The sequence below is a fragment of the Entelurus aequoreus genome, linkage group LG04, assembly GCF_033978785.1.
Source record: "Entelurus aequoreus isolate RoL-2023_Sb linkage group LG04, RoL_Eaeq_v1.1, whole genome shotgun sequence".
In the NCBI taxonomy this organism is placed as follows: domain Eukaryota; kingdom Metazoa; phylum Chordata; class Actinopteri; order Syngnathiformes; family Syngnathidae; genus Entelurus; species Entelurus aequoreus.
Genome location: NC_084734.1, coordinates 38,920,426 through 38,937,949, shown reverse-complemented (window position 1 = coordinate 38,937,949; position 17,524 = coordinate 38,920,426). Strand labels below are relative to the sequence as shown.

The window sequence follows — 17,524 nt, the reverse complement described above, 5'->3', positions numbered from 1 at the left end:
CCTGGAAGTCTTGCGTTATTAATGAAATCTAGCCTGCAGCCACCTTGCACAACACAAATAATCCACCAAAGTTTGGATCATTAAGTAATAATGATAGGTGTCATTTATCTGGTATTTATTCAAATAAAGCAACATTCTCTTACATTCAGATTCTTTTAAATAGCAAAAAATAAAACAGACAACAAAAGCAGAATGATGATCAACATCGTACACAATCCTTATTTTCTTGTGCTTTTCTCCACAACAACTTCCTGTTCTTTGACGCCACAACAATTGTACCGTGCACGTGAGCCCGCACTAAGACATTTGAGGCAACTAGAACTTTTGAAAATCCAGTACCAAAGACACGAACCCGTCTTCTACCAAGCGAGTGGAGTGTTAACTTTCACGATGCTCCGCATGCTGAATGACAACACGATCAAGAAGACAGAGGAGATGAAGAATGAAATAATGAGTGATAGAAATCTCCCTGATCCTGTGAGCATGAACACAGAAATATGCTTATTGTGTCTGCTACGTCAAATACTAAGATCCAATGCAAAGGTTTGACATAACACTTAAATTCTCCATATTCTGTTCTCAAGTGTCTCGTTTTAGCACATCAGAAAATTCTTAATAACAAATAGTGTTTGAAATTACTTAAAAAAATTACTTAAGTAAGACAATTAACAAATCACTCACTAATCAATGATTCTGTGTTCGACCAGCTGGGACTTGCTGCCCTTGGCATGCATTTGGTTGAGAAATGATTATTTTGGGAAAACAAAACAAAAAAACTTTCTTAGCTAAAATGTGTGACAGCGCAGTCCCAACGACGACGACTCCATGTGCAGAATATGGCTTCAGTGAGAAATGGGCGGGGCTAAATAACCACCGCCTTCACTCTAAAAAAAGGCTCAACCTTCCTCATTCGACATCCTTTGGCGGAGTCCGCTCACACACTTAAATAATCATAAAAACTCATGCGTGTGAAGTGATAAGCTATGTACAAAGTCCACAACAAGACAACAATCTATTCATGAAAAGGCCTCACGCTGGCTTTTCGGGGCAGAAATGACGTAAACATCACAAAAAGACCAACAGGCGTCTTCATTCCCTTTAGAAGCTGACCTCCTCACTGACCTGCATCGCCTACATCCCACTCAGCTTGGAGATTCTTGTTTGATAGCCGTCATGACTCGTTTCACCACTGAGCCGCCTCGCCGAACAAGACATCTTAAAAGACCTAAGAGGCTGCTTGATAACAACTCTGCAAAGAGACGTGTACATTAGCTTGATATAAAGTGCTAAAGAAAATGGCACAGCTACAATCAATTCAATTTCAAAAAAGTATTCAACATGTTGAGAAACACTAGTGTTTTTGGGTTGTCCGGCGGATTCTCATCGGGCCTCTGAGGTCTTTTTGAGACAGCTGCGACGTGATGGCGGCCTCAGTGATGCAGCATGGATCATTGCGGAGAATCACGAGAGCCAAGAAGCGCTTTAAATAAATCAGCCGTCAATAAATAAGGTGCCAAAATGGCGATCTACACGGTAGAATCTGAGCAGGGTGCAGTCGGTCAAAATGAATCCCAAAACGAGAAGGAAAAGTGTCAGTTTGCCGAGGGTGTTGCTGTGGCGACATTCACTGAGAAAGAGTAGTCCTGATGGTGGGCAGGGGAGGACCCGTCACACCCTCAGGAGGTCCTCGTCACTGTCGTCGTCCTCCCGCCTCCCCTTGGCTACCGTGTTGCTACGAACAGATGACTGAGCTTTGCTGCTCTTCCTCTTCTTGTTGGGCTCGTCCAGGAGGCCCACCAGGTCCTCATCGCTCTCCTCCTGGCCAGGAAAAGACCAACAGGTGAGTTTTCTTCAAAATTTGAGACGACCGTGCTGGGCTAGCATGCTGGACAACAACGCTCACCTTCAGGAAGACGCTGCGATAGGCGGACGATGACTTGACCACTCGCACGCCCGGGACGCTCAAGACCTCGTCCTCGCTGTCGTCTTCTTGCTCATCCAGTGAAAAGGAGCGCAGGCCGTCCGTGTTCACCGGTTTGGTCTTGATGTGACCGTTGCTATGGTTACTCCGTCCCCGGTGAGAGGACGTAGGTGGGGCCTCGAGTTCCTCCATCAGCCACTCCATCTCATCCTCCCCTGCATCTTCATCCATGTTGACCTGAGGAGCAAAACACCTTTTTTCCACACCTTAACATACCCAATGTGGACTTTCAACTTGGATTCATGTCGATCACTCACAAGGATGGAATACAGTACCTTAGAATATTTATATGAGACTTCGTTTCCTCTCCTGCAGCATCCAGCAACTTTCTGAATCACCATCTCTCTGGAGACATAGAAGACAGGTAGGCAATTAAAAGAAGACAAACAACAGCACACACTTCATCACTTTATCAGCAGCCTCACCTTCTCTCCCTCTTGCGCAGCAGGAATGCCAGCAGACATACAATCAGCCCCGCCAGGAGGAGGCTCATCAGCACGCCCGCCACCTTGCTCCTCCTGGCAAGAGCTGGAACAATGTCGTCATCATCCGTACCTGCATCCACGGTCCTGCAACACAATCAAAGTTGAAAATGCTGTCTTAAGTGTAGGTGCTCTGTATGTTCCAGAAGTTCACTTACGTCAGGCCGCACACGGCATTAGTGTGCCACACAAAAAGATACTGGCATCCATCCGTCTCCAGCATGAACTCTGGGATACCCATTCCCGCTGAAGGGTTGCACTGGAACATGATGGTAGAATACACCATTTTGGTCGTCTCCCGCCCGCACGTTGACTCAGAAGGCACCATCACGTCCAGGTTTCCTCCTGGTGTCAACGATGCAGACGGTATGTTTGATTGACAGCAGAGAACCCCAACACAAACATGCTAAGCTACAGTTGAATGCTAACATTTAAGCCAGGGCTATTCATCTAGGGGCCAAATGCGGTCTGGAGAAAATACCATACTGGACCCTGAGTTCAGTTCAAAACTTGGGAGACAAACATTTTTCCAGCAAATTCCTAAAATACGAGCATGTTCCTGTTCCTAGAGGAACTTGGACCACTGTAAATACATTTGCAGATCCTTACATTGACATTTTAACCTTGCTAGCAAACATAAAACATTGGGGCCCAAACTTGTGATTTACATAACTAATGTATTTCTTAGGGCATCCCTTTAAGTCTTTTGGTACTTTAAAAAAAAAATTGATTAATGTAACTAAGGTATTGCTGTAGCTTGTTTACTTCAGATGCAGTTATTTGTCACTTCTTTAGTTCCTCAATGTTCCATTTTAGGTCCTTTCTTTTTCATCGTTTTGGCTATTAAACTGGTGGCCCTCAAGTTCAGTTAAAAAAACTTGTTAGAGATTCACATTTTTGCAGAAGGTCCTTTAAAAGAGCAGAGCACTCCTGTAACTTTGACAAAATAAATTGACTAAATCTAATGCCTCCTGTAGAGGATGCTGGTTCTGTACAATATACAAAAAAGGACTGATAATGAAGGGAGAAGTCTGGCCCCTCTGTCATTAGCTTTCTGGAATTGTGGCCCCCAAAACAATTCAGTTAAATATCCCTGATTTAAGCATTCTGAGCTAGTTTACAACTTTATGTAACTTTAACTCCATGAATTGATTTTAAAATGTGAGACTCTTTTTCTTACACTCTGTAATTATCTCCAAAATACATAATAATAAACTCCTTTTCACAAAGCTGATGAATGAAAGGATGATGGATTAACTTTCAGGAAGCAGAGTGTGACAAATTGTATAATCTATGCAGGAAAGTCTGAACCACTTGTTCAAGATGGGAGCAGGAATTATAAATACCTTTAATGTAATATTTGGCTTTGCTGGAGAAGCCAATTCTACGCCTGTATGTTCCGTTTAGTTTGACCTGGCAGATGTTGGCGCCAACACAGCTCGGTAGGGAGCTGTTGGTCAATCCAGACAACTGGATGTGGTAGATGTAGCGGTCACCATTGGACCGGATATCTCCAGATGCCTGGTGAGGGCTGAAGACACATATTTGCAGTGAAGATAAGGTACATAAGTTTGGTGCACAAACATGTGTACTACCTGAAGTAAAGCTCTCCCAGGCTGAGGATGGTGCCGGTATCAGGATTCTGTATGGTACCGTTCACCAATTCCACCTCACGCTGCTTGATTGCACACGCCCAGCGAGTCTCCCAGCCAATCACAAAGAGGCAGGATGCCTTGTTGACGCTGTACACAAACATGGCTATGTTCACACTGCAGTTTAGGATGTCCAATTCAGATTTTTTTGTCAAATCAGATCTTTTTATGTCGTTGGTCACATTTAAATAAAAAATGTCATGGCTAATGTGAACGCAAGCTGACCCGCATGCAGACATGAGATTATGAAGTCACACGTGCTGCAGTGTTTAAAGAGGTAAACATGGCTCCAATTCTTGTAGGTCCCAGTCCTAGCACATTTGTGGCAATTTCTAGGATTTTGTGCAATCAAAGTCAACATTTCCTGAACCGAATTATTGTGTGTAGAAGATTAGGAAGGAAGAGGGCAAGCATTTTGGCTCTCGCAGTTTGTGGGACATTTGCTTCAACGTCGGCTCTGAAGAGCGTGTGGGCGAGCAGTTGGAGACAGGAGTGGTGGAACATTGACGTGTTTTTGCGCATTTGTCAACTATTTTGCAACCGTCTATTTTTGGCAAAGAATTATATTACTTATCGCTATTTGATGACGTATTGGTCGGATGAGCGTGATCGGCGCGTTCAGAATGTAGTCGCATTGGATACATATTTGATTTACATCCACATACAAAAGAGGCTAAGGTTAGATTGGAGAAATTTGGAATAGCACTGTTCACATTGACATGAAAAAATCTGATATAGGTCGCATATTGACAAAAAAATCTGAATTGACCTGCAGTGTGAAAAAGGCTCACGTGCAGTCAGCATGAAGAAAATAAACAATAAATGTTTTTTTTTTATTTTTTTTTAAATCATGTGATATAACACAGTTTATGAAGAGACGTGAAGTGTTTTGTAATGCTTTATAATGGCGCCATAACGAGGCAAAGTTTAACTATACAGACAAACACTCTTCTGTCATTAACTGCAAGTTAAAGAATGCTGAATTGAAAGTAAATGAATCTTAGAAGTATATCTCTTGAAACATCACTGCGAGAAGTTGAAGTTAGATCCGGTCAAGGGAGAGTACTTGTGAGGCGTGTACCTCACAATAGCAGGGTGTCCCACTGTGGAGCCGCATGTCAGCTGGATCTCTGTCTTTGCTGCCACGCCGTTACCACACACGTCATCACCGGCTGAATAGCTGATGTAAATCTTTCCGTCTATATGAGAAGGAAGTTTACATGTTTATATGTTATACAAACATAGAGATCATTATGTAACAAAAGCGATGCCAACAGTGTTGTTAAACATGACTGTGGCGGAAACATATTGTAGCAAAAAGAGGTTACTTCTAAGGCATTATTGATGTATTGTTGCCCACCAGTGTAGCTCATCGTCTGAGTGTGGACGCGACCCAGCATCTGAGTCCTTCCTGCTGCGGTGCGACGACACACTGTGGCGTCCTCTGGACAATCTGTCAGTCCCCCGTGAATCCCCTGACACAGGTTGATGTAATATCTGTGTAAGCATGGAGATGGTGAGACAGTCACAAGAGAATGTCTTATTACCACCTAGACAAACAGACTTACGCTTCGCCTCGACGGCTGAACTTCCACGGCTCGGTGAGGGAGGACAGGGCTCGCAAGTCAAAGGTCTGATGCTGATTTACTAGCTTGCACTCCATCTTCCTGGGGGGGCACACAACACTGGTTTTCCACTGAAAAGTGGTTGAACAGCCTGCAGTTTCTGAGAGCAGCTGTGGGGAGCCGTGGCCTGCGGACGGGTCGCATCTAAACAATATGGATGACTGACGCTTGGCAGATGCTGCAGGAGAGGGAAAAAAGTATACATTAATAACATAAACGCAGTCCTTGTTTACATGTTTCTCAGAGAAAAATACATTTCCGGTTATTTCCAGCTAAAAGATCACCTGGCTGGCAGAAACCCCATTTCTTGTCCTCATCATAGTTGGCGGTGGTTGCGCACCACTTTCTGCCATCGGTCCTGTCGTCTGTGGTACATTCGGTGTACGACCGTTTCATGGATGTGAAGGGGAACACACACGCCTCACCCTCTTGTGTTACTAAAGCAAATGATAATTAGCATCCTTGTGGCAAAGTGCAGCATGTTACGATGCCACTTTAGTTGACAAGACGTACCGGGAGGACATGGATCGCCACCACCATATTGCATTAGAACAGCTTGCTGCTCGTGCCTAAAATCCATTGTCATAGCCTTGCTGATGCCGAATGATGATGCTGATTTGTTGGAGCTAGAGCCTGACACTCGGCAAACGGAGCTTCCTTTGCAAGCGGGCTCTGCCACTGAGCTGCACACGTTGATTAAGTAGCTGTTGGAGCCTAGTGGGACCTGTCAGAATACCATCAGTTAAAAAAAGATAAGATAAAAGATCTTAAAAGTATGGGTGTCCCGATCCGATATTGATATCGGTCCTACAGTCGTGGTCAAAAGTTTACATACACTTGTAAAGAACATAATGTCGTGGCTGTCTTGAGTTTCCAATAATTTCTACAACTCAAATTTTTTTGTGATACAGTGATTGGAGCACATATTTGTTAGTCACAAAAAACATTCATGAAGTTTGGTTCTTTTATAAATTTATTATAAGTCTACTGAAAATGTGACCAAATCTGCTGGGTCAAAAGTATACATACAGCAATGTTAATATTTGGTTACATGTCCCTTGGCAAGTTTCACTGCAATAAGGCGCTTTTGGTAGCCATCCACAAAATTCTGGCAAGCTTCTGGTTGAATTTTTGACCACTCCTCTTGACAAAATTGGTGCAGTTCAGCTAAATTTGTTGGTTTTCTGACACGAACTTGTTTCTTCAGCATTGTCCACACGTTTAAGTCAGAACTTTGGGAAGGCCATTCTAAAACCTTAATTCTAGCCTGATTTAGCCATTCCTTTACCACTTTTGAAGTGTGTTTGGGGTAATTGTCCTGTTGGAACACCCAACTGCGCCCAAGACCCAACCTGCAGGCTGATGATTTTAGGTTGTCCTGAAGAATTTGGAGGTAATCCTCCTTTTTCATTGTCCCATTTACTCTCTGTAAAGCACCAGTTCCATTTGCAGCAAAACAGGCCCAGAGCATAATACTACCACCACCATGCTTGACGGTAGGAATGGTGTTCCTGGGATTAAAGGCCTCAAGTTTTCTCCTCCAAACATATTGCTGGGTATTGTGGCCAAACAGCTAAATTTTTGTTTCATCTGACATCATATGGACAAAGATAAGACCTTTTGGAGGAAAGTTCTTTGGTCAGATGAAAAAAATTTTTAGCTGTTTGGCCACAAAACCAAGCATTATGTTTGGAGGAGAAAAGGTGAGGCCTTTAATCCCAGGAACACCATCCCTACAGTCAGTGGTAGAATTATGCTCTGGGCCTATTTTGCTGCCAATGGAACTGGTGCTTTACAGATAGTAAATAGGACAATGAAAAAGGAGGATTACCTCCAAATTCTTCAGGACAACATAAAATCATCAGCCCGGAGGTTGGGTCTTGGGCGCAGTTGGGTGTTCCAACAGAACAATGACCCCAAACACACATCAAAAGTGGTAAAGGAATGGCTAAATCAGGCTAGAATTAAGGTTTTTGAATGGCCTTCCCAAAGTCCTGACTTAAACCTGTGGACAATGCTGAAGAAACAAGTCCATGTCAAAAAACCAACACATTTAGCTGAACTGCACCAATTTTGTCAAGAGGAGTGGTCAAAAATTCAACCAGAAGCTTGTGGATGGCTACTAAAAGTGCCTTATTGCAGTGAAACTTGCCAAGGGACATGTAACCAAATATTAACATTGCTGTATGTATACTTTTGACCCAGCAGATTTGGTCACATTTTCAGTAGACCCATAATAAATTCATAAAAGAACCAAACTTCATGAATGTTTTTGTGACAAACAAGTATGTGCTCCAATCACTATCACAAAAAATAAGAGTTGTAGAAATTATTGGAAACTCATAACAGCCATGACATTATGGTTTTTACAAGTGTATGTAAACTTTTGACCACGACTATATATCATTAAAGAAAGAAGTTTATATCGGCTTGCATTTAAACTCTCCGATATAACCACTCCGATACAAGCAGTGTGTTTACTTGTGCAAAGCTGCACAGCCAGTTAACATCTAAATGTCCTCAAATAAGCACACAAGGTTGTTTTTTTTTTCTAGTATTTAAGTAAAATAATTTACAAAAGGTGAACATGGTAGGCTATATATAGTCTACTAGGAGCTAGCAGCTACTTTAGTGAAATCATTTACAAAAAGGGGCCATGGTAGGATATAGGGTACTAGGAGCTAGCAGGTACCACACAGTTAAGCGTGCAATAGCACACAAGTTAGACATACAGTATAGCAGAGGTCACCAACCTTTTCGAAACAAAGAGCTACTTCTTGGGTACTGATTAATGTGAAGGACTACCAGTTTGATACACACTTAAATAAATTGCCAGAAATAGCCAATTTGCTCAATTTACCTTTAACTCTATGTTATTAATAATTAATTATATTTATCTTTGTGGAAACACTGATCATCTTTATGATTTCTCACAATAAATATATATATAGAAACAGATAAATATCAATATGCAACACTTTATTTTTATATTTTCTCTAAGTGCACATTTTTCAAATTGAACATTTTCAAATGATCACTTTTAAGACAGTCTTGTGAAATCACAATATCCCATTTTAACTAGCTAGCCACTAACATTTTTGAACACATCATGAATTACTTTGCACCATGTTTGTACAAATAATAACTCATGTAAAATACAAAAGTCAACTCTCAAAATTTTAAATAAATCATGTCACACTTTCAACTGGACACCAAATCTGTTATCTGTTTCTTTGTCAGTTAGTGAAGACCAAGTCTTTAAAATATTTTCTTGGATTTTTTAAATTTTTTTTAGTTTTGTCTCTCTTAGAATTAAAAATGTCGAGCAAAGCGAGACCAGCTTGCTAGTAAATAAATAACATTTAAAAAATATAGGCAGCTCACTGGTAAGTGCTTGTCAAGTGTTTTGCTTTTTTCACTGTGCTTATCCCACACTTGAAGGGATGTACCAATGCTGAATGTGGCTTCTGGATTTCACTCAAAAGACCAGACCGTAGTTACTTTTTTCCTTTTATTTTCCTTTAGTTTGCAACAGTTTTTCCAACGAAGAAACAGCTTCTTTTTTCTTCTTTAGTCTTTTTAGCAGTCTTTAGCAGTGTTAGTAGACTTTAGTTTATTTAGCTGTCATTAGCTGTCTTTATTAGCCTTTAGCTTCTTTAGTAGGTGAAAAACCTTTAAGGACAAAACACCACAAGATTAACATGCTGTAAAAAATCAATCAATTATCAATCCCATAATTTACAATTATTAGTTAGGCTATCAAACACTTAACAATTAAACAAGTGCAAGAAAATGGATTAATATTTTCCCTTTAAGTTAATTCAGATTTTAAATAAATTGTCTCAACTTAAATGCACCCAGATACATATAAAATACATTTAACACCAGAAACACAATAGATAAATGCAGCAGAAAACCCAATATGCAAATATATAAATACCTAACCAATTAACCACCTATTTTAGATACATATTTAAAATCCATATCCAATATAAATATATTATTAATTTAGCAGTGAAACACTCCGCTGTCTACTGGTAGAAAAATACCCCTTTTCTATGCCCTGACTAGCAGCCAATGATCCAACACAGTTAAATCCAACACTTTAAAGGCCTACTGAAATGAATTTTTTTTATTTAAACGGGAATAGCAGATCCATTCTATGTGTCATACTTGATCATTTCGCGATATTGCCATATTTTTGCTGAAAGGATTTAGTAGAGAAAATCGACGATAAAGTTCGCAACTTTTGCTCGCTGATAAAAAAAAGCCTTGCCTGTACCGGAAGTAGCGTGACGTCACAGGAGGTAATATTCCTTACAATTTTCCTTTGTTTACAATGGAGCGAGAGAGATTCGGAGCAACAAAGCGACGATTACCCCATTAATTTGAGCAAGGATGAAAGATTTGTGGATGAGGAACGTTAGAGTGAAGAACTAGAGGCAGTGCAGGACGTATCTTTTTTCGCTCTGACCGTAACTTAGGTACAAGCTGGCTCATTGGATTCCACACTCTCTCCTTTTTCTATTGTGGATCACGGATTTGTATTTTAAACCACCTCGGATACTATATCCTCTTGAAAATGAGAGTCGAGCACGCAAAATGGACATTCACAGTGACTTTTATCTCCACGACAATACATCGGTGACACACTTAGCTACTGAGCTAACGTGATAGCATCGTTCTCAAATGCAGATAGAAACAAAATACATAAATCCCTGACTGGAAGGATAGACAGAAGATCAACAATACTATTAAACCATGTACATGTAACTACACGGTTAAAAATTCTCAGCCTGGTAAAGCTTAACAATGCTGTTGCTAACGACGCTAAGGCTAACTTAGCAACTTAGCAACCGGACCTCACAGAGCTACGATAAAAACATTAGCGCTCCACCTATGCCAGCCAGCCCTCGTCTGCTCATCAACAGCCGTGCTCACCTGCGTTCCAGCGATTGACGGCGCGACGAAGGACTTCATCCGTGGGTTTGGCGGCTAGCATCGGCTAGGCGTCTGCTATCCAAGTAAGTAGTCCTTGTTGTGTTGCTACAGCCAGCCGCTAATACACCGATCCCACCTACAACGTTCTTCTTTGCAGCCTTCATTGTTCATTAAACAAATTGCAAAAGATTCACCAACACAGATGTCCAGAATACTGTGGAATTATGAAATGAAAACAGAGCTTGTTGTATAGGATTCTCCGGGCTCCAAATACTTCCCTTGCCCTCGTAACGTCACACGCATACGTCAGCATAATAAAACGTTTTTAACCGGAAGTGTGGCGGGAAATTTAAAATTGGACTTTATAAGTTAACCCGGCCGTCTTGGCATGTGTTGCAATGTTAAGATTTCATCATTGATATATAAACTATCAGACTGCATGGTCGGTAGTAGTGGGTTTCAGTAGGCCTTTAAGTTGAGCGACTTCACCCTCCTGATGAAGCAAACTGCTCCAACATTTATCAAACTAAGCAAAGAATCACAACACTTCCTTACTAAACAACAGTTACACAAAACACTGTGTGTATTTAGCCTCCAGACTAAGCACGCTACATGCACACAACTTCCCCATCTCACCTGCACAACAGGTGCGCCACACCCACTAAGAGAAATAAAGTGCAATCTTACCGGCTGTCCGTTCAGCTTTTGGTTTTGGTACACTTTTGGCACAACTCTGTGTTATCTGTAATGAACCAAACCTTTCTCCACTCTGCGCTGGCGTCTTTTGTACTCCTTGATTTGACACAGCTGTCTAATTACCGGGCTCGCGCACCAGCAGACGAGACGGGAGCGCGCCGCGTTATACCTGCGCGTGAACGTAAACTGATAATAATGCCGAATTATATACATTTCCTGGGGTTGCCTAGGTGAATAGGGATGTGGATGTGCTCTAAAATAAAATATAATTTTATTAAGTGGGATTTGGCTGGTTGCTAAGCAGCCGCAGTTACGCGCTCGCGCATCAGCTGACGAGACAGCTGTTCGCCGCTACCGTGCTGCTATTTGAGCTATTTTTAGAACAGGCCAGCGGGCTACTCATCTGGTCCTTATGGGCTACCTGGTGCACGCGGGCACCGCGTTGGTGACCCCTGCAGTATAGTATATAGTAAGTGTCCTTAATTGAACAATATTGCAGTCTAAAACAATACTTTTGTCAATATAAACAAGTATTAAACAATTATACTTGCATACTACTTACACATACAAAGTCTCCAAAGCAGAAGTTTATGAGAAAGTATCCAATAACAAACGTGTTCGCATGATGTGTTATAGGATTAATTTATTGTATTGCATTATTGTGTCCACTTCATGTCACAAGAAAAATAATTACCACTCCTCTTCAACTTAAAAGGGAATTGCACTTTTTAATTAATTCATTCATCATCCACAATCCTTATGTGAGACATGAACACATATGTTTTTCTCTTTTGTACGCATTCTAAATTGTAAATAAATGCTCGCAAGAGTCAGCTAACAATGGAGGTAGGGTTGTCCCAATACCAATATTTTGGTACCGGTACCAAAATGTATATCGATACTTTTAAAAATAAAGGGAACTACAAAAAATGTCAATATTGGCTTTATTTTAACAGAAAATCTTACAAAACAATAAACATATGTTTCCTACTGCACTCAAAGAGCAATTTTAGAAGGTAAAAATGTAAATTAAAGGGCATTAAACACATTCGGCTTTTCTTGTTGCACTCAAAGAACAATTTACAATTTTCCATATTACATATAGTCTGCCATAATCAAGGATTAGGTTAGAATATAATAAAAAGCTTGATTGACATTACATTAAATGCTTCATGATTTATGGTTGCCACTCCTGGTCTGTGCTTTTAGAAAAATACAATTGTTAGTAAGTACTAAAAACAAAACTATGGATAAATTTACACAGATAAGCCATGTAACAGGTAAAACACACATTTGCTAAAGATAAAACACAAATTGTAGCAATTTGTTACAGTCATTTTACTTGCATTAGTTGACGTTAGATGGGTCTTAACTGCGCTAATATTTGGCATCAATCCAAGCAGCTGTGTGCGTGCATCTACATATCTACATGTGCACTACAGAGGAGCTGGTTAATTTATGAGAGAAGTGTATGTGTTTTTAAGAGAATGGCAACGTGTTGGCTGAGTGACTTCAGTGAGTGAGTGGGCGAGTAAAGAGAGAGAGAGGTAGCGCTGCACTACGCAGTAGAAGAATGAACTGGTCTGGTTGTGTCCTGCAAAACTAATAATAAAGCAGATTGTTACAAATCAGCGGCATTATTACCTGTCACTATTTAAACTCCTTGTGCAGATCTGAATGCTTATTATTTAAATGTTTACCTAAGTTTGAAGCAAATGTGTTAGGTAATACTAATCCCCACATTTGGCGAGGCGTGTTTTAAAGAATACTTGAAGCGCGGCATTTCCTTGTTTAAAGCGTCACCTTTATCATTGTTTTTGAAGCCCAAATACCTCCATATTGCGAATCACGCACCCTCTTTATTAACCAGTAGAATTGTCGGGTTTACATTCTTCCTCTCCAAGATGTTATTGCTTGTACCGTATGCACATTGTGTGTGCGTTTTGACACACTCAACATCATGCACCTCGGCTCTCTCGTCACCGTCGTAGATGAAAGAACAGTACCGGTACTTTCCAAAGGCAGTATAGTACCGACTTCAATCAATTAGTATCGCGGTACTTTATTAGTACCGGTATAGCGTACAACCCTTAATGGAGGTAATGGGATTCGCTCTATTCCACCTATAAAGCACTCTAAAAAACATCTGAAAAACTCTGTCAATGTTTTATATACACCACGTAAGTATATATGTAATGTAGCAATAAGCACATTCATAATAACATGTAATATTTACGTCTTTTGCTCATTTTAAGCATACACTGGCGCATTAATATCACAGACGCATCACAGTGTTTGCTATTTTCTTCAACAAAAACAACAACTACTACTAATCATGGCAGACTTCATGTGAGGCAACGACTACTTTGGGACACATGATGATGCAGAACATTATTTTTTTGAGCCTGAATATAAGGAGAATGAACTAAAGTTTTAGAAGCTGAGCGATAAGCAGATCCAGGAAGTAGAACTATTGCTAAGTGCTAAACAAGAAATATAAACTACAAACATAATCACTTACTGTACAACGTCTGTTCTCACTGGGATGCAGACTGATTGGATGCTTATATCCGTTTGATGAAAAATTGATCATAACCCTCACTCATTTAGAAGACGAAAAAAAAAGGTGGGCGTAAACTTTGGTCTTTTTGTGTATTTCTATTGATCCCGGCGTCTAAATTGAATGTCAAAGCTGACCAACTTCTTGGTCTTCGGCCATAACCTTCTACTATACAGGCATGATATATAATCTAGAATTAACTTTTACCAACTCAAGAGGCGATCCAGCAGCTCACCGGCTCAGTATGTCAATAGCTGCATAAGCTAGTTACGGTACTTCTCTCTGATCATGGTGCCGCTAAAAGTAGTTCCTCAGCACTTGTAATAACAATATTATTAATACTTGGTTAATATTCAGGTCACGGCATGTAAATGGAGAATTGTTGGCAGTTCTTGGATTTTTTTTTTAGAAGGCTTTATGGGTGCAAAAGTGTTATCCGAGAAGCTTCATTTTTAGCCACGTCGTACTGGCCGTGTTTTACAAATTAGAATGCATTTTTAAAAAGAAGAAAGACATGTGTTCTTGTCTTACGTAAGGATTGTGAAAGATAAGCAAAAAAAGGTGCAGTTCCCCTTATTAAAGAAAACATAAGTCTATTCCAGACAGTTAAATAATACATAGGCTAGTGTTTTTCATTACAGTTGTTCTCTTTTAAGTAATTTCACTTGATCAATCCTTTTCTAACTACATAATCATTAAAGTATGCATTGTTAGTGCTGATATCAGAGTAATAATGGTATGGGCCAAGGCTTAAAGGCCTACTGAAACCCACTACTACCGACCACGCAGTCTGATAGTTTATATATCAATGATGAAATCTTAACATTATAACACATGCCAATACGGCCGGGTTAACTTATAAAGTGACATTTTAAATTTGCCGCTAAACTTCCGGTTCGAAACGCCTCTGAGGATGACGTATGCGCGTGACGTAGCCCGGCGAACACGGGTATGCCTTCCACATTGAAGCCAATACGAAAAAGCTCTGTTTTAATTTCATAATTCCACAGTATTCTGGACATCTGTGTTTGTGAATCTGTTGCAATCATGTTCATTGCATTATGGAGAAGGAAGCTGAGCAAGCAAAGAAGAAAGTTGTCGGTGCGAAATGGACGTATTTTTCGAACGTAGTCAGCAACAACAGTACACAGCCGGCGCTTCTTTGTTTACATTCCCGAAAGATGCAGTCAAGATGGAAGAACTCGGATAACAGAGACTCTAACCAGGAGGACTTTTGACTTCGATACACAGACGCCTGTAGAGAACTGGGACAACACAGACTCTTACCAGGATTACTTTGATTTGGATGACAAAGACGCAGACGTGCTACTGTGAGTATGCAGCTTTGGCTTCTAAACATTTGATCGCTTGACCGTATGTGCGCAACTTTTTTTTGCGTATGTACGTAACTTTTTTAAAATATATAAGCTTTGTGAACCTTGGGTTAGGTGAACGGTCTTTTGGGCTGAGTGATTGTGTGTGTTGATCAGGTGTTTGAATTGTATTGGCGTGTTCTATGGAGCTAGGAGCTAGCATAGGAGCTAGGAGCTAGCATAACAAACACGCAGGTGTTTTTATGCAGGATTAATTTGTGGCATATTAAATATAAGCCTGGTTGTGTTGTGGCTAATAGAATATATATATGTCTTGTGTTTATTTACTGTTGTAGTCATTCCCAGCTGAATATCAGGTACCGTGAGTATGCAGCCTTGGCTGCTAAACATTTGATAGCTTGACCGTATGTGCGCGTCACGTACGTAACTTTTTAAAAATATATAAGCTTTATGAACCTTGGGTTAGGTGAACGGTCTTTTGGGCTGAGTGATTGTGTGTGTTGATCAGGTGTTTGAATTGTATTGGCGTGTTCTATGGAGCTAGGAGCTAGCAGAGGAGCTAGGAGCTAGCGTAACAAACACGCAGGTGTTTTTATGCAGGATTAATTTGTGGCATATTAAATATAAGCCTGGTTGTGTTGTGGCTAATAGAGTATATATATGTCTTGTGTTTATTTACTGTCGTAGTCATTCCCAGCTGAATATCAGGTCACCCCCGGCTCTCACAGCATCTTCCCTATCTGAATAGCTTCAACTCCCCACTAGTCCTTCACTTGCACTTTACTCATCCACAAATCTTTCATCCTCGCTCAAATTAATGGGGAAATTGTCGCTTTCTCGGTCCGAATCTCTCTCACTTCATGCGGCCATCATTGTAAACAATAGGGAACTTTGCGTATATGTTCAACTGACTACGTCACGCTACTTCCGGTAGGGGCAAGCCTTTTTTTTATCAGATACCAAAAGTTGCAATCTTTATCGTCGTTGTTCTATACTAAATCCTTTCAGCAAAAATATGGCAATATCGCGAAATGATCAAGTATGACACATAGAATAGATCTGCTATCCCCGTTTAAATAAAAAAAATTCATTTCAGTAGGCCTTTAAGGGTCCAATATCAGTATTGTATCGGAAGTTGCATTAGGACATACCTATTTAAAAAGCCAAATAAAATGCCAGAGTGAAAATAAAAACAGACAAGAAGGGGGAAGTCAAAAACTTATGGTTGTAAAGAATTTTGTGCTTACCTGCACTTCACCTGTGAGTGATGACAGGTCAAAGGTGAACTGCAGCTGAGAGTCGGTGAGCTGGCATCCGCTGGAGTGGGTGGCATCAGAGCAGACGACAGGCGTCGCCCATTCAAAAATGTACACGCAACCCTGCAACTTGAGCATGCGAGGGGAGCCCTAAAGAGAGAGGAAGAAAAAGATAGAGGCAATGCATGCGCCGGATTAGGAAATTAAGAGTAGCTTGAGTTGCAGTAGAGCAGGGTTTTTTTTAACAACAAAACAGAAAAAAGGAGCAAAAATAGAAAAAAATGACCAAAAAGACAATGTAATGAGAAAAAGTTGTAGTAATTAATACCACTAATCTTATATTATGGTAACACTAATAATAATATGCAATGTCACCTAGAACACAAAGTTGACATGCAGATAATATTTTCTTCATATACGTATGTTCGCATATTACTAAGGGCATCTGTGGTGATAAAGATCAGAGGCCCAATAGTGCTCGCTTCTAAAACAATAACGACTAACAAAGCACATACTTTGGTTAAGATACAGATTATCTGGTAAGAGAAATGTAATCCACATTCTTTTGAAGAACACAATGTCTAGGGCAACTCTAGCTAATATCAAACACTCAGTACTCAATGTCAAATCTTTGAGTAATATATAATTTCAATTAATAATTGTATTTCCTTTGACAATCTTGATGTTATGTTTTTTAATGAGACATGGCTCCACAAAAACACAGCAAACGGAGTTCTTATTGAAACTATCCCACCTCACTTTAACAAAGTGTTTGAGACACGACAAAACCAGAGGGTGGGGGTGTTTGTGCCATATTCAGGGAAAATATCCGTACCATCAAAATGTAATTTGTTTTTTTTTCATCATTTGAGTATGTGTCATTAAAAATGGAGATAAAACGATCATCCATTCTTTATATCACTATCTACAAACCACCATATAATTCAAATTCATTTATTGATGATCTTATGGAATTAAACTGCTTTTGACGGTTTGA

At 40.2% G+C, this 17,524-nt stretch overlaps 1 protein-coding gene across 1 annotated transcript in view; it reads right to left on the bottom strand.

Annotated features, from left to right (window-relative positions):
* Positions 1-98: 98 nt before the first annotated feature.
* The window catches only part of igf2r (insulin-like growth factor 2 receptor), a 54,749-nt gene continuing 37,323 nt past the window's right edge, over positions 99-17,524 (bottom strand). Inside the window, exons 39-51 of the mRNA XM_062044801.1 lie at positions 16,519-16,677; positions 6,254-6,464; positions 6,025-6,177; positions 5,684-5,918; positions 5,476-5,612; positions 5,197-5,314; positions 4,059-4,205; positions 3,810-3,994; positions 2,622-2,808; positions 2,407-2,550; positions 2,257-2,326; positions 1,904-2,158; positions 99-1,818 (exon numbers count right to left, since the gene is read on the bottom strand). Coding sequence (XP_061900785.1) covers positions 1,669-1,818; positions 1,904-2,158; positions 2,257-2,326; positions 2,407-2,550; positions 2,622-2,808; positions 3,810-3,994; positions 4,059-4,205; positions 5,197-5,314; positions 5,476-5,612; positions 5,684-5,918; positions 6,025-6,177; positions 6,254-6,464; positions 16,519-16,677 — 2,151 coding nt within the window. The 3' untranslated portion in view covers positions 99-1,668. The remainder of the gene's footprint in view (positions 1,819-1,903; positions 2,159-2,256; positions 2,327-2,406; positions 2,551-2,621; positions 2,809-3,809; positions 3,995-4,058; positions 4,206-5,196; positions 5,315-5,475; positions 5,613-5,683; positions 5,919-6,024; positions 6,178-6,253; positions 6,465-16,518; positions 16,678-17,524) is intronic.